The sequence below is a fragment of the Dermacentor variabilis genome, chromosome 7 (assembly GCF_050947875.1).
Source record: "Dermacentor variabilis isolate Ectoservices chromosome 7, ASM5094787v1, whole genome shotgun sequence".
NCBI lineage: Eukaryota > Metazoa > Arthropoda > Arachnida > Ixodida > Ixodidae > Dermacentor > Dermacentor variabilis.
Window position 1 is genome coordinate 163,865,716 of NC_134574.1, and position 25,968 is coordinate 163,891,683.

At 45.0% G+C, this 25,968-nt stretch overlaps 1 protein-coding gene and 1 long non-coding RNA gene across 9 annotated transcripts in view; one reads left to right on the plus strand and one right to left on the minus strand.

The window, feature by feature from the left end:
- LOC142588396 (uncharacterized) overlaps positions 1–25,968 on the minus strand; it is a 101,051-nt gene that overhangs the window by 64,712 nt on the left and 10,371 nt on the right. For 2 of the 3 annotated variants that reach the window (XR_012829714.1, XR_012829713.1), the window contains exon 2: positions 13,857–13,947. This is a non-coding gene — a long non-coding RNA (uncharacterized LOC142588396). Of the gene's footprint in view, positions 1–2,940; positions 3,095–13,856; positions 13,948–25,968 lie in introns of all 3 variants that reach the window. The other variant, XR_012829712.1, reaches the window with a different exon arrangement.
- The window catches only part of LOC142588393 (uncharacterized), a 52,898-nt gene that overhangs the window by 26,634 nt on the left and 296 nt on the right, over positions 1–25,968 (plus strand). For 2 of the 6 annotated variants that reach the window (XR_012829709.1, XR_012829711.1), the window contains 9 exons: positions 221–283; positions 3,478–3,660; positions 4,940–4,984; positions 9,340–9,402; positions 11,109–11,174; positions 12,491–12,547; positions 13,054–13,113; positions 13,473–13,532; positions 15,208–15,308. Coding sequence is in view for 3 of the 6 variants with exons in the window: in XM_075700036.1 (XP_075556151.1) it covers positions 221–283; positions 3,478–3,660; positions 4,940–4,984; positions 9,340–9,402; positions 11,109–11,174; positions 12,491–12,547; positions 13,054–13,113; positions 13,473–13,532 (597 nt within the window). In the remaining 3 variants the exon portion in view is untranslated. The remainder of the gene's footprint in view (positions 1–220; positions 284–3,477; positions 3,661–4,939; positions 4,985–9,339; positions 9,403–11,108; positions 11,175–12,490; positions 12,548–13,053; positions 13,114–13,472; positions 13,533–15,207; positions 15,309–25,968) is intronic. The other 4 variants (XR_012829710.1, XM_075700037.1, XM_075700036.1 and 1 more) reach the window with 4 other exon arrangements.

Consider the following 25,968-nt stretch of genomic DNA (forward strand, 5'->3'; position numbering starts at 1 on the left):
TCTGCGACTTCCTACAAGCTAAAATAGTTTTCTTTAAAAATGCTCTGAAGTGCGACAAAGACCACATTAAATCAGCAGTTCACCTGTCTCTTTTCTTCAATATAGAAGTGATTTTGTCACCGTTTGTGCCATAGCGTTCCGTAGTGTGTTATCTGTTTACGCTACTAGTCTGCATGTCCGACATGTACAAGATATGGTCTTTATATATGTGTACGTTTAGAAACTGGAACTCAACGCTCGCCCTCTGCGACCGATGAGCAGCACCATGGAGCGGCAACTATGGGTGAGCCCAGCTGTCCTCTTCCTATTAAAGTGAATCCTAAAGTAACATGTGAACCTTGAGATGAGCACGTTAAACCCGAATTGCTCAGCTGTTTGGTTTATTGTAGAAAATGTAACGTACTTACAATTTTTTTTACCAGAATGGTAGGCTCAGCCAGTTGCTGCTTTCAGCAGTAGCGATGTCCTTGCAATTTTGCAATAGCTTTCTTAAATCGGAAAATAAAATCGCAACATGGAGAAACCTTCCTCCGCACAATAACATTTAAGGTAAGTATCAATCTTATTATTTTTTATTTCCAAGCCCGTTTTACGTCGCTTTAACTTAAAGGTCTTTAAAAAGAGATTGTTTTATGCAATGTGTAATGTTACTATGCTAAGAATTCATTTTCGCTACTTTCAGTAAAGCTAAGGAACAAAAGGCACTAGACGTTTTGTTAGCCATCACTGTTTAACGTTGGCCGGTGGCAACATTTACATTGTTTGATATTATATTGTTTTATATTATGGAATTATAGCGTATCTTTACAACGCGTTCTCCAAACGAACTGCTTTATTTTGCCAGGTGCCCAGAATTTCTGAGGACCCAGTATGGGCAGAACTGTGCTCAGAGAAAATAAAAGGGATAATTTAGGCATGTTTTCAGAAGATTACTTTATGCACAATTAAAGATTGACAACGCTCGTGCTACTTCACGTGAATAAGCATTACAACTGTTTCCTAAACTCTGAATTACTGCATTTCTGTGTCCAACGAAAGCGGCTGTCCATACTCCATACTTCTCAAATGCAGCCATGCAGCCATGCAGATTAGGATAAATGCGTTTGCAAAGGCAACGAAAACAAGCAATTGTAGATGCCGAGAAGAGTTTCGTAAGCTAACGAAGAACGTTGGTCATAGCTAACTCTATGACCCAGAGCAGGGATATATATATATATATATATATATATATATATATATATATATATATATATATATATATATATATATATAGAGAGAGAGAGAGAGAGAGAGAGAGAGAGAAAGCGAGTTGGTGGTCGGAATTGCGTTTGGTTTATTAAAGAATAGAAAATTACCATGATGGCTTGTAGGCATATTCCGCGAAGGCAGCAGGAAATCTTGTAAATATATTATCTATCGAAGTTCACATAGACTCCTGCTATCACACGCTGCTACAGCTTACAAAATTAATCTTTTAATTGTATCAGCGATGACTAGCGAAGCGAAGGGCTAAGAACAACTCTTTAAACTGGTATGCAAAAAGAAACTAGCAATAGGTTAGACGATTCATCTTTTGGTTACTTCTATCCACAGGTGGGAAATGATACATTTGCGCGATGATCTCTCTAGATAAAAAGCAAATATTGAAGTGTAATGCTGCGAATATAAGCAGCAGCAGCTGTTTCTGCTGCTCGCTTAATTTCCAGCTTCATATACCGCCAAAAGAAATGTTAGTGAAGCGCTACAACTTTTTTGTGCATTCAGTGCATTTCGAGAAACAAATTATTCCTGTCGCACTGCTATTAGTACTCGTGCGTAGTAGTTGTTGTATTACGTCTTCCTGTGGAACCTTACTAACGGGAAAATAAGCCTCACTTTACAGCGAAGCTGCTAGCCTCTAGTTTGTCGTCGTTTTTCTTGTCCGCGTTGGCTATCAGAAAATGTAGGCCAATCCCGGAGGTAGTGCAATAACACGCCGATTCGCGGTGGAGGTGAAGCAGGCTTGAAGCGCTCAGCAAAGTTAAGTGAAAATTGCATACATGCTTTGGAATCCCGCATGCAACATACAGAAAAGCTTTCCGTTCAATAAAGAACAAGCATAAAACAAGCATCGGAACCACATAATTGATGATAAGGCGCTCCTGATAGCAATGCGAAGCACGTAGCGTTCCCCGCATACGTTTCGCGGTAAAGATTACTGTTGCGCAAGCTGTCACACCGACCGCAGCTTGTGAAGTGGGGAATCACGTCTATAGCCTTTCGCAAATAAAAGAACCACGCAGAAACTGATTTCATTGTTGTCGCAACACCGCTATGGGTAGGCAATGCATAGTTACTCGAGGAGTAGCGTGAACACGAGAAGCGCCAAAGGGAAAAGGAAACCGCAGTACGACCAGCGGTGGCGTGGTGTCAAAATTACCATTAACTCACGTTATTATAATTGCTCTAAGTTGCCATTACTACCAATACTCTAAAACAATAAAGCATAGCATACCCCCTCAGCAGTTGTAGTGGTGGTTTTAAACAGCTTCGCAGGACGTGCACTTTCACAGGGCCGAGATGGCGAGTCCATTGTTTTATAAGATCATGTTGAGTAAGGCGACGAAGAAAAAACAAAGTATCTAAACCATCACATAGATGAATTAACCTTGTCAGTCATCATTAAAGGCAGCCTATCTAAAATAAGATAGAGAGGTGGGCAAGTTGAGGTTCATTTATAGTAAGTAAATAGAACTAGCCATACAAACAAACACGTAAGTCATTTCATACTTTTTATTGCATTTAAGAAATTTGTTCGTAAGATATTGTTAAAAAACTTAAGTTTTCGCTACCTCAGAAAAACAATGGCTACGAAAAACACAAGTGAGTGATTTAAACACACAGGTATATGATTTTGCCACTAGATGCTCAATGCTAAAAAGCAGCAGTAACCAACCTTACCCGTATCACATGGCTTTACCGGATACACACCGCAGTGATGGCTCAATCTACGTGAGATCAACTAATCTCGAACGCTGTATCTTTGTGGCTGAATAACCTAGAAGCGATTGCAGGGGCAGCAAGTACGTCATGCCGGTCATGTTGTCAACACAACCTGCACGGAGTGGAGAATATCTTCAATTGAAGAACATGTGAACGGTAGTTCATGTCTTTGCCGCATAAACTTACCGAGTGCTTTCTGCTCATCCATTAAGGGGACTTCTAGAGCCACAAATGCTACGAAAATTCTGAATTTGCGTCAATATTATTCTTCGTGCCTTTTCTACTTAACCAAAAAGGCAGGTTAAAAACATTGTAGCTGTAAAGAAAAAGTATAATCACATACGTTTTTGATTCGATGGTGAATGTATTGGCTACAATAAAATTTAGATTCTTAGATTCTGTGCTCCGCAAACTTATGCTGTTAGCTGTACGTCCACATTAAGGTCCCATGGGAGTGTGCAACGTAGAACAACTGCACTTCGTGTGTATTTGCAGCCGATGGACACGGCGGCAACATGGGTATGATGGGTGGAGGTATGATGGGCGGAGGAATGATGGACCCGATGATGATGGGCGGTGGAATGATGGGTGCGGGCATGATGGACCCAACGATGATGGACCCGACGATGATGGGTGGAGGAATGATGGGCGGAGGCATGATGGCCGGCATGGGCTATGGTAAGTGGAGCTTCATTTATTCACTCAGTTGTATTGTGTAAAATATACTGATTTCCTCTAACATTTGATGTCTAGAAGATGATTTGACAGATGGTTGCTTCTCTAGCACGCTTTAGTTCTCGGTAATCACGCATAGCGATCATATTATGGTGAAGATAAACGTGGTGTCACTTATACGTTCATGATAAAGCGTCCGCAGAAACCTGTGCGGGGCAAGCGTCCACAACCCATGTAGGAGGACAAAGCTATCAGCTCGGGACAATTTCAGGTTCGAACCTTTTCAAGGAGCATGTCGTGTAATATATCCCAGTGAAAGGCGTGAGTTTTGGAGGACTCGTAGGAAACGACCATTCTTACAAACTGCCAATAACATCAATTCAAATGTTTGAAACTATGTTGCAGTAACAGAGATAAAAGTCAAAGCCTCATTTGAAGGAGAGTTATACAATAGCCTGGAAATTATTCAACGCGACTCAGATAACTTAAAATGAAGTTATGGGGCCGCCAAAGATCCATATTTATATATATATATATATATATATATATATATATATATATATATATAATATTTGGGGTTTTACGTGCCAAAACCACTTTCTGATTATGAGGCACGCCGTAATGGAGGACTCCGGAAATTTTGACCACCTGGGGTTCTTTAACGTGCACCTAAATCTAAGCACACGGGTGTTTTCGCATTTCGCCCCCATCGAAATGCGGCCGCCGTGGCCGGGATTCCATCTCGCGACCTCGTGCTCAGCAGCCCAACACCATAGCCACTGAGCAACCACGGCGGGTATATATATATATATATATATATATATATATATATATATATATATATATATATATATATATATATATATATATGTATATAGCTCGCTTCTCTTGCAGCACCAAAAAACGGAAAAATGAGCATGCTGAAAGAAATCAAGCCATTTTATCCAAGACTACAATGTTTTATGCAAGTCTAAAAGTGATGCGGTATTTTTATTATTTCGTGATAAGAAAGTGCTTGCCATCCGACACAACAGTCGATGTCAGATTTTGCTATATTTTATTATATGTGTATATTCGGGTGAAAAATGTCCCCATACCAACACCACTGCATAAAACCTATTTCAACCGCAATGCCAGAGGCGCCACATAACATCGCTTCATTCATTATAAAATAAAAAACGGTGAAGCATTCCGAGATTATCTTATTATTAGCCATACTACCTTACTTTACAAAGCTCCGTTAACAACTGTTCTTAACAGAGTGTTTGTATGACTTTTTCAGGTGCATATGGTGTACCTGGAATGATAGGTCAAGTAGGAAACACGTGTAAGTAGAGTTGAAACTTCCACATGAAAGCTTATGAAAGCTTAGTGTTGTTTAATATATGAGGGACGCAGGCGTGTAACTGCAAGCAAATTAACTTAATTCTCCACCATTCATAGCATCTAGTTTCTTTCCAATGGAACCGATTTTACTCGACTCATCTGGTATCTGCTCTATTATTAACAAACTAAAGAGATCCTCTTCGTGCGGTATTGATAGCATTACGTCCAAATTCTTGCAAGGTACTACCGAATATAGTTCCATTATATTAAACTTGATTTTTACAAAATCTCTGAACAATAGCTCCTTGCCCAGAGACTGGAAAAAAGGAAAGGTGATTCCACTTCACAAGTCAGGCGACACGCATAACCCATACAACTACAGACCTATTTCCTTGACATCAGTACCATGTAAAATATTTGAACACATAATTTTCTCTCATCTTGTCAACTTTTTGGAATCAAACCAGTTCTTTCATAACAGTCAACATGGGTTCCGTAAGTCCTTCTCATGCGAAACGCAGTTATTAACATTTTGTAGCGATCTCCATGCTTTCCTAGACGCTGGCTTTATAGTAGACTGTATATTTTTAGATTTTGCAAAAGCCTTCGACAGAGTTAACCACCACTTACTCCTACTAAAACTCGGCCAGCTAAATATTGATCCCCTGGTCTTCAACTGGATTCGAGAGTTTCTTTCTAACCGTACACAATATGTAAGCATTAATGATAATGATTCTCCTGAAGTTCCGGTCGGTTCAGGGGTACCTCAAGGCTCTGTTGTGGCACCCTTACTTTTCCTAATTTATATCAATGATCTTCCTAACCAAATTGCAAGTTCCATTTGTCTATTTGCTGACGACTGTGTTATATACCGCAAGATTGAAAGTACTAACGATACTTTTACACTCCAGGATGATCTCGGTAACACTGCAGCATGGCGCAAGCTTTGGCTAATGGAACTAAACACTTCTAAATGCAAAACAATGAGAATTTCCCGTAACCAGTCAACTTGCCCCGCCTACATACTTAATGATACTCCCCTTGACCCAGTACTTTTTTACAAATATCTCGGTGTGTATATTGTTAACAATCTTTCATGGAAAAGACACATCGAATACATCACGTCGAAAGCTAACCGCATGCTAGGCTATCTCAGACGTAACTTTTCTTTAGCTCCACCGAAACTAAAACAACAACTCTACGTCACTTATGTCCGGCCTAACCTCGAATACGCATGCTCGATATGGGACCCTGGGCATGCTACTCTAATAAATATCCTTGAAAGTGTCCAAAATCGATCGGTCCATTTCATTCTTAACAATTATCACCGTACTTCTAGCGTTACTAACATGAAACTTAGTCTTGGCATTCCCCTTCTCTCTTCCCAAAGAAAATTATCTCGTCTTTCGCTCTTTCATAAAATCTATCATAACCACGAGCTCAAGTCCCGGTACATTACACCAGCATCTTATGTCTCCGCACGTATCGATCATCGCTTCAAAGTTCATGTACCTGCGCAGCGCACAGTTACCTACTCACACTCGTTCTTGCCGAGAACATGTCTTGAGTGGAACCACCTGCCTGCGTCACTAGTCGCTATCACTGATACAGACCGTTTTCGCAGAGCACTATCAAACGAATTATAAGCCTACTTCAAAACTGCGTCACTATCACGTTGTCACCTATTGCTATCGTTTTCTTTCATTGCTATTATTCCATGTTTTCGTTTTTATATTCTTGTTACTTGATGTTTAAGTGTTTATTTTTGCCTTGTTACTTTTGTGCTTATTTACTTGTTGTTGCTCTATATTATTTGCGGTATAGCTGTTCTTCACTTCTCCTTGTATTTATTTTATATGTACTGATATTCTAATGCCCCTCCCCTCTGTAACGCTTCTTGTAAGCCCTGAGGGTAATAATAAATAAATAAATAAATAAATAAATAAATAAATAAATAAATAAATAAATAAACTGTCCTTTATTCTTGATGTCTGTACTGTGCCGAACACCTTACGCGTTGTGTATGTGCCTTTATTCGTCCAATAAGATGTTGCGTTCGCTTGCGCTTTCATTGTAGCTATAGTTCTTTAGAAACATTACCCACTTTTGGCGCTTGTGTGTAACCTCTGACACCCATTGACATAGTTGTCTACTAAATTAAAGCACAAAGTATGTGTTGATGAGTCTGTGCCCTCAGAAACAAATTCAGCACTGTGTATATGGGATATATGTTTTTGGCCATTGGCAAATCCTCAAGAATGAATGCACCAAACTCACATAAGAGGTATGTAGCCTTAAATATAATAAAGTGATAGTGCCTCATCGACCAGACACCCCTCGGCATCGAGCGTGGCCACTTTATGAAAAGCCATTGCAACAAAGTTGCAGCCAGGGGAGGGGCCCTATAACGTAAAACTATTCCAATGTGTTTTTATTCCAATCTCCTGATGTCAAATTTGCGTAACCGCCGGCGCAACCATCTGGTGGTGACCCGCAGTGTTGTATAAACAGACCAATCAAGCGCTGTCCTCGTTCATAGGAGGTAACTTATGTTTTCTTGAAAACCGAATAGCATTGTCTACACTGAGCGGCTTGTCTTATCTAATTGGCTGACAAGAGGCGAGGAGCACGCTCAAGTGGAAAGGGGTTCGTTGGGCCGAGCCAGTTCACAGAAAACCGATAACCAGATGACGAGGGTGGGTGGTGCCGGCGTCTACGATTGGTCCGCTTTCCCTTACTTACGTTGCGGTGGCTAGTCGAAATCGTGGCGGCATGCAACGGAAGCTTAAAAATGACGCTAAGACGGATTCTCAGCAAAGAAGAGTTGGCAGAACGAGGGCGTAAACATGCCGAAAGTCCTCGAAAGCGTTACACGGCAACGCAAAAAGCTTTATTTTACGAAAATAAACCCACACTCTCCGACAGGTGTAACTAGCCAGCGTATGAGCGATTGGTGGCAGCCACCTTTTATTCCTTTCGGAACGGGGCAGCCTTCGGCTATTCAGAAGAAAATTCAGTTTTGTTCGGCATACTAATGGCTCTGTAACGCGTACACGTCACTTTGACGCGGTGAGTTCTTGCCGGTTTGTGACGCCGTGAGACAGGCAGGTGAAGAGGGTGCAGCCGAAAACTTTGGACCAATAGCCGAGGGCTGATGGCGAAAAGGCGTCAAATCAATAATAACTATTTTTCTTTTATTCGGTCAAATCATGCATAATCAGTGTGTACACGTCATAGCAGATGGGGAGCTATCGCGGTTTTCGTGACGTCGCGTGACAGACAGGCAAAGTGGGGGTGGTCCAAAAAAGTTTTTGACCAATTGCAGAGGGCTGATTGCAGAATTGTAACAGAAAAGTTTGGAATAGCATCACGTCATAGCGGTCCAGGATAGCAGGGATAGTGGGGGTTGCTATGAAGCGTCAGCTGGGTGCAGTGATTACAAAATATACTCTGTCTTGGTATCATGCCGCATTGCTGTTAGCTGCAAGATTGCCGCTTCGTGTGTGAGCTGATGTGCATAAAAGTGTTTGTGGTTCATCAATGACATGAGATACAGTATTCATCACAATAACCTCTATAACATCTGAAACATCTCCGTCACACAATTACACATACATCATAAGAAAAACTAGGTAATCGCAAAAAAGATGCCTATGATCGCCAAGGGATTAACCACTCAAAGGTGCTGGTGGAGCAATCCCCTTCTAATAAGAACACAGTACTTATCGTGGAGGTGACGCGCCTCGGTAGTAAACTGGGAAGATGCAGCCATTCTGTTCTCCTCTTTCCTATCCCGCCTTTCAGATCTCACTGATCACTTCGCTTGAATTGTTTCACCTTGTTGGTGCTTTACAAATACGCTGAAGAGTGTAGCGTCAGCCTGTGATAGCAGCTAGAGACGCCACCGTGCTCTGTAGGTGCTGTAATATTTTGCGAGGTAGCATGGGGGGAGTGGTTGCGCTTCCGACTGGCAATAGGTAGGGCCGCATTATGGTTCTCTGCAGGGTAAAAAGCACAGCTTTATTTTTCTCGTTCTATATTTGTAAACAACTCGCAAAGAGACTGTGCGATTCCTTCGACGAACACAATTGCAACTGTGAGACATCCACCAATCTAGCGGAACGAGGATAGCACATATCGCTGTAAAATGGGAAACGTAGGGTGTAATGCCGACAAAACACACATTACGGGAAAAAGGCCATTGAGTAAAACACACTTTTTAAAGGTGTATTTGCTTGCTCGAACATCATTTTCTGTCAATGAAAGGGGGTGAATTGCAGATAAAAGACTATTATGGGGGGAAATTTTAGTTGTGTGAAATTAACCGCATGATGCATAGTTTACCTGTCTTTTTAGTGTCTAATGCGGCAGTGGAAATAACGAAGGCGGTTGTCAATTCGACACCACGTCCAGATTCGGGTGAGTATGACTGCTACTTTTCTACAATATAGAATCATTTTACTATACGTCATGCTACATCACATGTGTTCAGTACGGCCCATCACGGCCGTACGAGCGCACGTGTTATGCAGTCACGTTTTCTTTTCGGCGAGTGAACGCTGCGCAAATTTACTGATAAAATGCGTTGTCAGTCAGTCAGTCAGTCAGTCAGTCAGTCAGTCAGTCAGTCAGTCAGTCAGTCAGTCAGTCAGTCGGTCGGTCGGTCGGTCGGTCGGTCGGTCGGTCGGTCGGTCGGTCGGTCGGTCGGTCGGTCGGTCGGTCGGTCGGTCGGTCGGTCGGTCGGTCGGTCGGTCGGTCGGTCGGTCGGTCGGTCGGTCGGTCGGTCGGTCGGTCGGTCGGTCGGTCGGTCGGTCGGTCGGTCGGTCGGTCGGTCGGTCGGTCGGTCGGTCGGTCGGTCGGTCGGTCGGTCGGTCGGTCGGTCGGTCGGTCGGTCGGTCGGTCGGTCGGTCGGTCGGTCGGTCGGTCGGTCGGTCGGTCGGTCGGTCGGTCGGTCGGTCGGTCGGTCGGTCGGTCGGTCGGTCGGTCGGTCGGTCGGTCGGTCGGTCGGTCGGTCGGTCGGTCGGTCGGTCGGTCGGTCGGTCGGTCGGTCGGTCGGTCGGTCGGTCGGTCGGTCGGTCGGTCGGTCGGTCGGTCGGTCGGTCGGTCGGTCGGTCGGTCGGTCGGTCGGTCGGTCGGTCGGTCGGTCGGTCGGTCGGTCGGTCGGTCGGTCGGTCGGTCGGTCGGTCGGTCGGTCGGTCGGTCGGTCGGTCGGTCGGTCGGTCGGTCGGTCGGTCGGTCGGTCGGTCGGTCGGTCGGTCGGTCGGTCGGTCGGTCGGTCGGTCGGTCGGTCGGTCGGTCGGTCGGTCGGTCGGTCGGTCGGTCGGTCGGTCGGTCGGTCGGTCGGTCGGTCGGTCGGTCGGTCGGTCGGTCGGTCGGTCGGTCGGTCGGTCGGTCGGTCGGTCGGTCGGTCGGTCGGTCGGTCGGTCGGTCGGTCGGTCGGTCGGTCGGTCGGTCGGTCGGTCGGTCGGTCGGTCGGTCGGTCGGTCGGTCGGTCGGTCGGTCGGTCGGTCGGTCGGTCGGTCGGTCGGTCGGTCGGTCGGTCGGTCGGTCGGTCGGTCGGTCGGTCGGTCGGTCGGTCGGTCGGTCGGTCGGTCGGTCGGTCGGTCGGTCGGTCGGTCGGTCGGTCGGTCGGTCGGTCGGTCGGTCGGTCGGTCGGTCGGTCGGTCGGTCGGTCGGTCGGTCGGTCGGTCGGTCGGTCGGTCGGTCGGTCGGTCGGTCGGTCGGTCGGTCGGTCGGTCGGTCGGTCGGTCGGTCGGTCGGTCGGTCGGTCGGTCGGTCGGTCGGTCGGTCGGTCGGTCGGTCGGTCGGTCGGTCGGTCATGTGCTAGTGCATCAGCTGATGTTCCCTTTCGACCGCTCTGTTTCGTCGAGGTCCGCTCGTGCCAAGTTTTCCGGCTCAATGGGCACGACTGCATAGTAGACGATTCTCAGAGTTTCTGTAGCTTTTTCAGTCGCCTTTTGGGCGTACACGGATGCCAGTCTTTGTGTGCAGCCCCGTGGTCACCTCAGTATACGCTAGAGAGCTATCACTATGGCTGTTTCCTGTCCCTAAGCGCGAATCGCGACATAGCTCCATATTTTGTTAACTTCACAGAACAAGCTTCACGTGTTCTTCCCGATCCGCAGGCAAGAACGACGCAGCTTCTGCAGGCTCAAACACAGAAAAAGAGGAAAAGAAGGACGAAAACACAGGTAATGCTGCTTGATCGCTGGTGTAAGATACCTGATGAGAAAAATAATATGCAAGCTTGGCAGATAAATAAAATATTGATGTGTTGAGTAAGCGCAACTATTACATGTGAGTTACACTATATTCATATTTGTACTGACACTATGACACGTGCGCCTACAAACACAACTTTACTAACATTTATGTTTTACTCAGACGCAGGCATTGGCCTATCTATAATCTAACGCAACTATTTTGTGATAGCTTTGTGGCGGGTTCGTTTGCTAGTTTGCGCGCTGCAAACAACTAAAATAAATGCAAACTTACGGAAATTTTACCAAAAGGGAGGCACGTATGAAGTTCACTTCCTGCTTCGTTTATGTGCATAAGTGTAGACGGAGGCTTTACATTAGAAAACGTACAGGGAGGTTTATTTCGCCAGCTTTATTTACTGAAGTACGAATACCCATCTGAAAATATGATATTATGCACATCGCTTTGTTTTTTTGGAATTGTACATTTTTGTAAAAATTGTCATTTGTGATATTGTGATATTGTGATATTTTGTCTGTACTCACATGCTTGTACTGTTTGCCTTTTTTTTCTAAACATCATGTATTGTATCGGGGAGGCGAGAGCCCGTCAAGCTGGATATCTAGCTTTTTCTCTCCCCCTCCCTCATCCTTGGGATGGAAAATAAAGGCATTATTATTATTATTATTATTAACCTCGTGCTAGAAAAAAGGAACCTCCTTTGGCATCCATTATTTTCGCATGGCCCTGATATGCTGACAAGGTCGTGCACAGTACATACATAGGTGGAACTCCAAATCCAGCTACTGCGGCGTTTAACAGCTACGATGAACACATTCCGCGATACATTCTGGGGCCGGTGTAGCTGTAGGTGTTGAAGTTTTGTTAGAGCAGCCCTTAGAAGATAAACAGCCTAATGTTTTAAGCAAAGATTTTTTGGTCGGCCTCCCTCTCATTTTCCCAACCGTAGAATTTGGCGTAGCAGCTGCTGGGTCGGCCGATATCTAGCTGGATATGTTTTTGATAAATATACAAACGTTTTATGCGCAGCGTCGTATGTAATCAGTGCCAGCAAACGGACTTATATTGGCCCTGTATGCTGACATAATCACGGCACACGCTTGCAGTCCTTCCATGTGTTATGCGTAGTGGTATAGTATAGGCACAGATGTCGTGTGCTGTTGACTGCACGCTGCAGTGACCTCTGTGGCTAGTGCGTATTCCTAAGGGCGAAATGCCACCTACCCTTTTCTTTAATTTTGATCTCCTCCAACAAGCTTGATCTTGCATGTTCTCTGATCTGCAGGAAATTCAAAGGAGGAGGGCAACCATGATAACGAAGATGGTAAGACAGAGAAAGAAGGTTTGTATATATATACCTATATACCTCACCTATATATATATATATATATATATATATATATATATATATATATATGTGTGTGTGTGTGTGTGTGTGTGTGTGTGTGTGTGTGTGTGTGTGTGTGTGTGTGTGTGTGTGTGTGTGTGTGTGTGTGTGTGTGTGTGTGCGTGTGTGTGCGTGTGTGTGCGTGTGTGTGTGTGTGTGTGTGTGTTATCCCACGCGTATGGCATGTACGATGCGCCTGAATGGGCGTATTTCAGGAGTGGGTCATGGGAGCGAATCTAAATGCTAAGGAACATCATGTGGAGCTCGCAGGTAAAGATTTGTAAAGTTTTACTTGCGTAAGTAAGTAAGTAATGCTTTGCCCTTATTTACGCCCAGCATAGTGCCCGCTATAAGTGGGACTCTTATCTCAGCAATTAATACACGCTTGTCAAAGTGATACGTCACCAATCTTTATTCCCCCACAAAAAAAAAGATTACCACCTATGCTCTCTCACCTACAGATAAGTCCGCCAAGAACGGCAAAGACCCAGCGGAAAAGTCTGCGACAGACAAAAAACAAGGCATGTGTCTTTTATCGCCCGGTAGCATACGGTATATGCACCAACGCCTAACATGTGTAGCCTATAGACAAACTGGGGCTTACATACGAGCCTCAGGCCGCCCGACACATCACTCAGCGGCTATCTTGATTGAAATTGAGTTTTAAAGAACATCATGTGGAGCACGCAACTAAAGGTTTGTAAGACTTTACTTTCGCAAATAAGTAAGTAAACCTTTGCCCATATTTACGCACAGCATAGTGCCCGCTATAAGTGGGGCTCTTATCTCAGCAACTAATACACGCTTGTCAAAGTGATACGTCACCAATTTATATTCCCCCACATAAAAAAGGTTACCACCTATGCTCTCTCACCTACAGATAAGTCCGCCAAGAACGGCAAAGACCCAGCGGAAAAGTCTGCGACGGACAAAAAACAAGGCATGTGTCTTTTATCACCCGCGTAACATTCGGTATATGCACCCACGCCTAGGCATGTGTAGCCTATAGACAAACTGGTGCTTACATGCGAGCCTCAGGCCACACGACGCATCACTGAGCGGCTATTTTGTTTGAAATTGAGCGCTAATGTACTTCACGTGGCGCGCGCAGCTCCGGTGTCAGCTACGAATACGCTCATCGCCCTGCCCTTTACTCTCATTGGTCTCCTTAGTGTTTATAAACGTCGTGTGCAACTCAGTTCATGCTACAAGCAGAGTTATGTCTCAAATTAGTACGCACTTCTAAGCAGAAAACACCACTTACATTTCCTTAATTCTGCAACATGTAAGCGTCATCACGCATGCAACTTGACCAGATAACTCAATGAAGAGCGGCAAAGAGGCATCCGGAAAGGCTGCGACAGAGAAAGAAACAAGCATGTGTCTATTATCAGCGGAGTAGCATTGGTCATGTGGCCACGTGTATATGTAGGGTACACAAAGAGACCGGGTGTATCAGCCATCGGGCATCGCGTTTTTAGAAAAATACGGGCCAATCTACGCGAAGATAACCAAGTGCATATGGTACACATTCGAGTAGAGCAGCAGCCAGTGAGCAAACTATGATGATATCATTCAATTTGTTAACAATTTGAAATTAGCTATATTATTTCAACTACTGCTCTGAATGGCGTACTGTCAATGAAGAAACCGTAGAATATGGAAACAAATATAAAGCTTCCATGTTTTCCTCCGGGTACTTCTTGTTGTTTTTTTTCCTGCTGATAAACAAAGCCCCTGAAAACAAAAATATCGCGTGACTAACAGTCCACATGGATGGATGGATGGATGGATGGATGGATGGATGGATGGATGGATGGATGGGGCGGTGGGTTGCGCCACCAAGCTCTTGTTATTATACTGCCTAATATCTTACCTAGGTTAAAAAAGAAAAAAAAATGAAAAAAGACACAATGACTTCCCATAGGCAAATTTTCTAACCCCCTATTGTGATTGTTTTTGTCCATCTCCGTTCTTTGTCGTTTCCCTACTTTTCTTCCACCAATCTTCCAATCGTCTCTTGCTAATCTGTATTGCGTACATGTTTACTTTTCCCCTGCTCTCGCTGAACCCAAGGGCTGCAAGGAGTCCAGCGATGCCTAAATCAACCGCTATGCAGATATTTTCACATTCTAAGAAAACATGCTCCATTGTTTCCCTAGCTTTACCGCAGCAAGCACATGCTTCTTCGTTGTTATATCTCGATTTATAGAGGCGTGTTATAATGCATCGGCATCTCACTTGGAAAAGTAATGAGCTTCTTTTTGAGTTATAGATGGTTTCTTTCCCGATTTCGTTTTTTCCTCTTAAGTAGTTACTCTCGGCCTGTTTTTTTTTTCCATTGCCGCCACCCATGAGGTTATCTCAGTGTCTCGAGACTTGTCGTTTGCCGTTCTTTTTTGTCGTATTGTTTACTAAATCGGTCGCATCCAGTTTCCTAATTCTCTTTCTCTACTGTAAGTCAATATTTTTCTTGTACAAATACTTGAACGCTCTTGCAACCAATTTACTTTCTTAATTAATCCTCAGTTGTCCTTCGAAATAAATTTTGCTCTCAGCTACTCTCACTTCTAAACTTGTCCAGCCCATATCACATTGCGCAGCTTCATTTGCAGTCTTCCCATGAGCGCCCAGTGCGAGGCGTCCCACTGACCTTCGGTTCCCATCGAGAGCTGATTGTACCCCTGATTTCAAGCAAACAACCGCATTTGTAAAAGTAAGTCCTGGAACCATTATAATTTTTCCACATACCCCGGAGCACCTCGTACCTATTGTATCCCCTTAGCGCTCTGTGTTTCATTATGGCCGCATTTCTCTTCCCCTTTACTGTTAATGTTTTTTCATGTGTTTCCATATGTCTAATGCCTTCGTTTATCCATATAGCAAGGTATTTACATGCTTTTACTCGCGGTAATTCCTGGCCCTGTATTGCCACTGTGTGTTTAGTGTTTTCATTTAATACCATAACACCCGATTTTCTAACGCTAAATTTAAACACAAATTCTCGACTTCCTGTCCACAGATATTAGCCAGACCTTGCAAATCACTTTGCGTGTTAGCTAGCATCACAATGTCGTCCGCATAAAATAAACCTGGAAGCTGCTGCTCTACTACTGTACCCGCCTGTTTGTATGAGAGATTAAACCCGATATTACTTCCTTCTAGCGCCCTATCCATCCTCACCATGTACATCATAAACAGCAGTGGAGATATAGGGCACCCCTACCTCAGTTTGTTGTTGATATTAACTTTCTCCTCGCTCCTCATCCCTTCCCATTCAACGCAAACGGTATTTTCTAGGTAAATCTCTCTCAAAAGCTGTAGACAATCGTTAACTAAGCCTTCCCCTTCCAGAATATCCCACAAAATGTTGCGGCCTATGTTGTCGTAGGCTCCTGTAATGTCTAAAAAGGCCACATACAATGGTCTGCTTTCTGCTTTTGATATTTCAATACACTGAGTAAGAACAAACAAGTTATCATCCAAATGCCTACCTATTCCGAAGCCATTCTGAAGCTCTCCCAAAATGCCATTATTATCTGCCCATGCTTGAAGCTTTAATTTGATTGCCTGCATTGCTAACCTGCATATTATAGAAGAAATGGTCAATGGTCTACACGAGTGAATTCTATATTTCTCCCCTCACCTTTATAAATTAAGTTCACTCTACTTTGTTGCCAACTGTCTGGTATTCGTCTATCTTTTAAAGTTTTCTTCACTGCTTTGACCAGAGCATCCTTGCTTTTTGTTCCTAGTTCATTATTCAGCCTAACGGAAACCTCGTCTGGCCCTGTGGCTGTGCGCTTAGGACTTTTCTCTTCGGCTTTCTTCCAGTTGACATTTGTCAGCACCAGCTCATTTTCCATCTGCTTCTCTTTCATGCTCTTTTTCTCTTCAAATGAACCTCGTCATTGCCTTGGAAATATTCGTCTGTCATTTTTTGCATGGAATTTAATGCCGCTTCTCTTTCCACTTTGTTTCCATCGTCGTCTAGGGAATGTTGTATTGTTGAAGTCGGGGTGCGGCCTTCTTTTTCTCGCGTATCTCTGACAACGAACGTTCACTTTCACCTTTTATCTTTGCTTGCACCAGTACTTGAACCATAGATTCTTTCTCCCGGTATATTTACCATTTACAGGCTACTTCATCCTGTGGCAACTGCGCCTTGTTTGCCTGCCTAGGCTCTCGGGTATGGTATGGTATGAAGAACTTTATTTGGTCCTGAAGGTCAACCATAGGTTGACGCGGGCCGCTCCCACGTTGGGACTGTCAGGCCGAGCCCTTCAGCCACATCGCGGGCCTTCTGGACTGCCCGTAATTGGTCAGAGAGTGATTCGCTGTGCAGCATTTGCCGCCACCATTCTTCTTCCTTGTCACAGTCTGTGAAGACCGCGGGGCACTGCCAAAGCATGTGGTCAAGAGTAATGATGCCATTACACTTATTACAGTTGGTTTGAGTGTCCCTCTCAGGATAGATCCTGTTAATAAAATCTGGACTTGGGTATGTTCTTGTCTGTAGCAAACGTTATGTGACCGCTTGGGCTCTGCAAAGCTTACCGTGTGGCAATGGTATTCCCTTCTGCTTAAATAATAATGCTTCGTGATTTCGTTATACGTTAATAATCTATCCCTGTGTTCCCCGGGTGAACTGTAAGTTGCTCGGTCTTGAAGAGCACGGCTAGAAAGTCCTCGTGCTGCTTCATTTGCCACCTCATTGAGGCTTCTCTGAGCTCCGTCCACTACCCCCAGATGTGCAGGAAACCAGCGGATTTCAATCCTCTCACTGTTGACTTTCTCTAGTAATTTTGTTGCTATCCGTGTCACATATCCGTTGGTAAAGTTGCGTATGGCTGTTCTAGAGTTGCTGTATATATGTGTCCACCGATTAGCCCGGATGGCTAAGGTGATTGCTACTTGTTCTGCTACTGTTGGGTCCTTGGTATAGACGGTGATGGCATCCCGTAAGTTACCTTAAGTATCTACAACAACGGAGGTATACGCATCCTTATTTTTAACCCAGGCAGCGTCAACGAACACCGCCTGCTGCTTACGCTGATCTATGTCTTGAAGGAGTGCCTTCGCCCTTGCCTTCCGTCTCTCGAGGTTATGTGTCGGGTGCATGTTCCTAGGGAACAGGGTCGTCTTTATTGTTTCTCGTAGTCCCGCTTGCAATTGTGTTAATGATTCTCCTTCGTAGGCTCTCGGGATTCTTTCTGCCGTTCGGAGATCGCTTCCCCTATCTCCCTTTCCCGCCTGCGTTTCGGTTTATTTTTTTTTCCTTTCCAATAAACATGTTGCTTCGCTTTCCGTATTTTTGTCGTTATTACAGTTAGAAGCTCACTAAATTCCCACACTTTATTTGGCCATTTGTCAAGTTCTTCCTCCACTTTTGACTATATTTGTTATTTGTTCAGCGTTAAAATTTGGACTGGCCACATTGCACTCCTTGCGCTCTTTCGCAACTACATATCCCATTTTCAAAATGATACGTTTATGGTCACTCCCTATGCTGCTAATCCCCCCGCAAGCATCAAAAAGCAGCGCCCTCAAGCGCGCTCCACAGGAGTTAGGGAGCGCACTGTTTTGCATATGCATCAAGCAACAGTAATCAGTGCTCTTTCCCTTACTAATACCAATGCGCCACAGGCTGAGCGCGCCACATAAAGCGCGAGCTCTGCCCCTAATAATGCTATTGGGAGCTTGTTTGAGGGCGCAAATTTTCGTTGCTTGCGGACGGTTACTGACCTGATAGTTTTAATTTTCGGTGGGATTTTTTATCAGCCGAAAAAAATGAACGCGCGAAGAGTAGCTAGCTGAAAACATACCAGCTTACTTTTTTTTGCAGTTTCCTACGAATTCTTCATGGGCAACATGGCATTCGGAGCAGTGATTACAAATTAGCTAATTTTAATGAAATGATAAATTGAATAGCATCCACGCCAGAACTACTGGCGGCCACTCCCCTCGACTGTCAACAATATTCACTTGGTTAAGTTCGCCTAGAATGTCCCGTCTTTATTTAGAAGGCGATGCATGATAGAGGGGACACCCAGTGTATAGGAGGCTCAGGTAGGATGACTGATCGTTGAGGGGTGAAGCTTTGAGGGTTGAAACTATTTCGAGCGAGACTAATGCTCGCGAACTGCATGTGGAGCCCGCAAGCCAATGTCTGCTCCGCATATGATAATTGACCTCCTCTGCGTTACCCGCAGGAGCCTGTATAGCTATCACAAGCTTCGCTACTCAATGCAAATTGTATACGTATACACCTATCACCGGGACAAACACGCGCGCTTCATGACGAGATGCCGCCTACAGTATTCGATTTCCCAACAAGCGCAATTCCTCGCGTAAGTTATCCGACTTTAAGGAAATGAAAAGCAGGACATACCGGCAAACGAAAGCAGTTCGGCAGGCAAGAAAAAAAGTAAGCTTGTTTCAACGGCCGTGTAACCTACGTCATGGAAACAAACGTGCGTCCTGCTGAGACCAATTACAGATGAGGAATATAGTTTTGGAAGTCGGTTCTTATCACCTACTCGTATGTTATAAATCTGAAGAGATTATTTAAGCCGGTTAGCTAGGTCTCAAAGTAGCTTATACTTATGCGAGGAGAAAGTAAACGGTTCCTCATGTGTTTGTATTATAACTGGTTCTCTTTGCTTGAGCGAGGAGCTGACTATATTGTGGCGGGGGTAAAAGCAGACGGAAATATATTTACAGGATATCTACAATAACTGTAGCAGCTTGCAATATGGTATACAGAGCGCGAAGTCCAGAGCGTTGCCTTCTTCGGACCAAGCTTAAAACGTCTTCTTGGTCAGCGTGCAACATGACCCCCGGCGGCTGACGCACCGGTCCGGTGCTAGTTAGGAGGCGGTAGAGTGATACTACCTAAGAGGCGCGACGTGGACCACGTCGGAGCGATGCTGAGCCACAGTGGGATCAAGACGCGAGATTTAGCACGTGACGTCAGTTACTGGACGCAAGACACGGTAAGGGCCAGAGTAGCGTGAAAGTAACTTCTCCGAGAGGCCAACGCGTCGCGACAGTGACCGAAGGAGAACCAGGGTGCCCTGTGTGTAATGAACGATACCATCGCGAGTGTCATATGAGCGCCGCTGATTGTCCTGCGACTCCACAAGTCGACGTCGGGCAAAATGGCGCGCTTCTTGTGCTTTGAGTATGGCTCCATGGGCGTACTCGGATGTGAAATTCAGAATAGCAGGCAGAATGGTGCCGAAAGATAGCGTGGGGTCATGGCCAATCAAGAGGAATAATAGAGAGAAGCCTGAGGTATCATGGCGAGACGAATTATAGGCCAAAGTAACGAACGACAATGCAACGTTCCAGTCGCGATGGTCAGCGGAGATCTACACGGACAGCATGTCCGTAAGGGTTCGATTGAGACGCTCGGTTAGACCATTCGTTTGTTGATGGTAAGCAGTAGCAAGTTTATAGTCGCACACGAGCCTGGAATGTCATTGACAACTTTAGAAAGAAAGTAGCGGCCTCAGTCGGTGAGTAGCTGTTGAGGGGCATTGTGGTGAATGATCACGTTCTCTAGGAGAAAGTTGGTGACATTGGTTTCACAGCTTGTCGGAAGAGCCCGTGTGACTACGTATCGGGTGGCGTAGTCTGTTGCAACAGCAATACACTTGTTTCCCGAAACAGGCACAAGAAAAAGGGCTAAAAGATCAACACCTACATGGAAGAATGGTTCGAACGGTACGTCAAGTGATTGAAGGCGACGAGCAGGGAGTGTGGTCGCCTTTTTGAGTCGTTGACAAAGGCCATACGCAACGATATAACGGAAGTCGTCATAGTGTAGACCAGGCCAAAAGAAACGCCGACAAACGCGGTCATAAATCCGTGACACGCCAAGGTTACCGGCAGTCGGTACATCGTGAAGCTCGGTGAGAACAGTCTGACGCGGATGCTAAGGCCTAACGATGAGTCGGTCAGGGCCGTGCGCGCCCATGCTAGTGCGGTACAATATGACATCGTGAAGCTCAAACATGCGAAAGTAAGAATCGGGCGATGCTGAATTCAGCCGTTGAATAAGATCTTGTAAGGAGGCGTCCCGACGTTTTTCTGCTCCAATATCGCGAAAAGCAGCCACAGAGACGTACAACTGTGACAGTATAACATCGTGTGATGAGTTGACATGACGACGCGGTAACCTATACTTTTATGTCATTTTTCGATATTGGACGTGCATTTCATTTGCGCTTCTCGTCGTTTTCAAAGCACCATTGTCCAGATCGAATTAGCCCAAACCTTCTCAAAAGCTGACACCAATAATGTCGCTCCACGATTTCCGGTAAACTCTTCAGCCGTTTTGTTAATCAACCCCAAGTGGTGAAAAATAACCAGGTTCCCCCACGATGGCGTGTCTCGCAATCATATCGTGGTTCTGGCACTAAAATCTCAGTATGAATTGTTTTTCTTCAGCCATCTTATTTATTATTCGGGATGGACATCTCACTTGTTCGCTTTCTACTTCATATTAAAACAGAGAGAGTGAATGCAATGTGCATTACCATCTATAAGAGGTATTAGCCGGCTAAGTAAACTAACGTCCTATTGGTAGACTCGTGGCACATTTGACAGGTTGCTTTCGGGCACTCTAGAGGGCTCTCGGTTTGCGGTTTACATTCGGCCGGGCGAAATCGAGCACTCGGAACACATTCGTCGCTTCACTCAGGGCGCTGCGGTCCAGCTCAGAGCACTCGGAGGCACTCCTACCTTCAACCTGCCAACGCGATGGAGATCCCTCAGAAGCTCCATCACGTGGCTACTCAGGTCGCTCTGGGAGCTGCTAGCTCGTTCGGCTGAGTTCCGCCTTCAATCTCTATTGTACTCCGCATCGCTGAAATTGAGCTGCATTGTGTTAAGAATCAGTCGATTGCACCGTTAGGGAACCTGATCCATCTTTGAGGCGCGTACCGTCTTCTCACTTGCGCTAGTAGTGTGACACTTTCAGGCGTAGACGCGACAAGTAAAACGGCACAAAGTACCGTGGACAAAGGGACAAACAGAAAGTACAAGAGACCAATCAGCACAAAATCAATTATCGATTTCTATATGGTGCATTGCATAGCTTTACATGAACCTAATATACACCAAGTTGTCCGATACTATTTTTATTGTAGACTGCAGTTTACTATTATTTTCTTCTTGTTCAGAACATTAGAATCTTGCCAAGATTTTACATCGCGACTGGTTTCTTGTTTCGGTTATTTTCGGATCGTGGTAAATAACTGACACCATAAGAAAATGACCAGATTCACTATAAACAGCGTGTGCGGCTGGTGAGGTTCCCTTTTTTATCGTTTCTTTTTTTTTATTTGCGAAAGCCGGCATGGGATTTGAATGAGAAAACGTGCGACTACATGAGACTGCCCTATGCGATACCACACGATCATAAGGCTGTGTTTGCACTGTTTGATTTTTCATTATTGCATTTCTGCAGATATAATTTTAGCCAGATCAGCTAAGACAAACCACGTACGCAGTTCAAGTGCTCTTGCAGTTGGGAATCCAGCGCTATATATGAAAACGTCTGCACTTGCTACTAATAATTTTTGTGTATGTTACATTTAGCGCCGAGCCCTGTACCTTCACCTTTTCTACATAGCATACTCCATGTATAATTACTCCGAAGTTTACTACAATGTTATGGAAGCCTGTTGTACACCTTAATATGCCAAAGCTATTCGCCTTAACGTCTATTCGGTGGAGTGTTCTTGAAGTATTATAAGCATAAGTTAACACAGTGATACTACATTGCTATATTGAAAACCTCAGTTAGTGGGCGCAGAGGAGGGCGTTGAAGATGGTAACATTTATAAATTGAACTATTGAAAGAGTAAAATAAGAGCATTATCGAATTCATTAGAGATCAATCAGTGCCTCATATTCCTCTGGAATAAATCGAATATATTAAGTTTTCGCACCAAATAACAATAAAGATTAATCCTCAGTTTTTTTGTTGGTATTGTGTTTGAAAAGCTATAGGGAAATTAAAAGGTCGTGGCAGAGTTGGTATGGATTCATATTGTCCCGACTTAATAGGAGAGAAGAGAAAGCTGGTCTGTGCAAGGTTGAAGTAAGTTGGAAAATCGCGGATTCATACAAAGCACATGTACAACCTCGGGCAGATGCAGCCGGCGTTCGCAGCTGTAAAATCTATAGGGAACAACTTCGTAATTAATATCACTTACTCGGTGCAGAATTTTGTATGGTCCGAAATATCTCCGTAGAATCTTCCCAGATAGCCCACGCCCACTAATAGAAGTCGCCTGCTGTGTACTTGACAGGTTTTCGCCGAAGATAGTGGTATCTGGCATCTTAGTCATATATTGTTTGACTGCGATATCAATTATATGGACACTGCAGGCGCATTTTTGTCGTAGGCGTCGCAGTCACCATGATGTTCCGTATAAAGTCCAAGGATGATAACGTCGTCGTCGCGCCGTATGCTGCCTGTGCGACTGAAAGCGTGCGAGGGTGAGCCAATGATGGCTGCTCACTCTCGTGCGTGCAAGGGAGGAAGCGAGTCGTCTTCTTTCGCACGCAAGGGACTGGGGGGAGGGTTGGGGAGCGTTCTACTCCGGCGGCTGCTGCGTATGGCATGGCCGCGCAGACCCTATCTAGACAGCGATGTGCTATCGGGACAGAGCGAGTGCACCGAGCACTGATGGCTTCGTGTGTGCTGTTTTCACCACTAAGTTCGCGTTGAAATGAGAGACAACACGAAGGTCCATTCGCTCGCGGCTGCTGCCGCCATTCTTCACTCCAGCGTCTTGTCAGCGAGTTACCGTGGTCATCGAGTGAGACGTGCTCATGCTTGTTCGTGCACGCGTGACACCAAGCTAGTTAATTTAGTTAGTGTGCCTATGTGTAGACCGTTGTACGGCCTGAAAAAAGTACTATGCTTACTTCGTATAGCTGTCGACTAACTTGCTCTCGCAACCGATGGTTCACGAATAGGCCGAAACTGGGCCTTTTTGAATTCACAAACGCGCAAGCTACCTGGCTTTTCCTGCGCTTTGAGTAACCTCCTCAGCAGCAGTCGCATTATCACCACACCCGTCTGACAGTATCACGTATCTGTAGTAGGAGCAGTAAATTCGCGGCAGAAACGAGTGAAAGGAGTCACGTATTTTAATTCTTAGCGAGGAGTGTTGTAGGCAAATGTAACGTAGGATAAACTGTTCTCTCCTTTCTTATCGTTGACGTCGATGTACATAGACATCACGTTATTGGGAGCTTTATTCAAATACTATATCAATTCATATGTTTGTGCGCGATACTATCTCGTGTAGACACGCCCTCCTCTTTTCTCTGTTTTTGGTCCTCGTCCCATGAAGCTGCCTAAATATGTTACAGTAAAACAGAATATATCAGTGAAAAAAAGGAATTCACACATACCGCAGGAACTATGTAAACTATGTGAAACGAAAAGAGAAGTCCTTGTGCACGGTACAGCGCGCGCACGCAGTGCCCTTTTGTCTAAGAAGTGGGACCTGGTGGAGTTCAAAAATGTTCATGTGAATTCATTAGGCGTTTCAACATTGCGTTTCCTGCTTTAGCTATTGGAAAGCGTAATGGCACAGCTACAGCTGGACAGACTAGGCCAAGCACATAAACAATTGCTTGTATTGTGGTACGAGCGCAGCGGAATCACGTACGTAATTCCACATGGGAAGGTATTCGTATGACAAAGAAACAGATGCTTGAATGTGGGCCAACGAAAGCAAGAACTTGATGGCAAAAGAAATTATTAACTGTACGCGAATTTCGCCCCATGTTGGCATAGAAGCGACTTGAAGAACTTGTGCGTCATTCGGGCGCACTTTGCACAGACACTCGCAAATGCTGTCAAGAAAGAAGTTTACGACCTATTCATGGGTTACTATCATTCGACATATTTGTCAGTTCAATCAATGTACAGTCGACATAGCCATCACTTCATCGCGGCCATTTGCTAAAACATAATTTGCCACAAGTACGTTTAAACATGACAAGCTTTTCATAACGGGCGTTTATTATGCGTGAAAGCATTTTAAATGTTTGAGTCTGTAGGTGAAGGAGGAGAAGGAAAATGGAACTTTATTATTACGTAAATCGTTGCGCGGTTTATTCCTGGGTGGCTCCCTCTGACAGGGCTCCACTGGCGATCGAGGCTCACCGGGCCTGGTCAAGGGTCGCCAGTTGGCTTCCCAGGCCCAGTTCGGAGAGTCTCGTCTCTGAAGACCACGGGTGCATTCGTGTGTTATGTGCGCGAGTGTTGCTGTGTGGTTGCTACACCAGGAAATGTGAGGGACGTATATCTGTCAGGGGAGATTGCGTGTGGACGTGACAAGTGTGGGCATGGGTTCGTTTGCAGGCGGCGCCAGTCCCTTGCCTGGAGCTTATTGAGAGCTTTGTGTGGGGGACTGTATTGTGTTCTTTCGAGACGTTGGCGCTGTAGCATTAGTCGACTTGTGGTTAATAACTCGTGGGTCGCTCGTCGGTATGTCGAGGGCTGAAGAACGGTGTGGTCTGCCACTCGGCTAGTGAGACTTCGAGCTGCGCAGTCCGCCACTTCGTTGCCCCGCAGGCCTTCGTCCCCGGGGCACCAGATGATACCGTGGGTCCATTCTAGTGAGGGGCCTAGAATTGGAATGGCTTGTATAGGTTGTATAGTGAGTGTTCCATTCATGTATAAACGACACGCCGCTTGTGAGTCCGTAAGGATGCGGGCGAACCTTTGCTTGCTCTCGACGTCGCGAAGTGCGAGAGTGATCGCTGCGGCTACTGCTGTTCTTTCATGTTTATTAGGTTGAGGAAGTGCCTAATACACGGCATGTGCGAAGAACAATCGCATCCTATTGGGTTATATATCTATATGTCCACCGTATACTAGCAGCAACAGATATCCAAGTTTCCACTTAGGCGACTCATACGCGGCTTCTGCAGAAACATTAGATTAATCATATGTCATCTCGTGCACACGTTTTTCCTTAGTTCATAGAATGTTGGGAACTTTCTTCCAATAAAAAAAATATTGCAACAGACCTGGTGCCGTAATATATGACGGGCCGAGTATGAGCAGCCCGCTCACATAGCCGCCACCCGACAACTTAGAAGCACTCTTATTTTCTGTCTAGATGATCTTTTCATAACATCTCTTCTAATTGCTACAAGCCACTCTTTTATCCCTATGTGTTTCCGCATTCACAGCAACTTTACTGTATGAAGATACCGCTAGCCAGAATTCCCCCACTGAATGGTATGGGGATGACTGTTAATTTCGTTTTTCTATGTATTTTATTTCCTGCTCGCATTTTTTAGCTTTCATAGAGATGCGGTCATTATCTATCCTGATG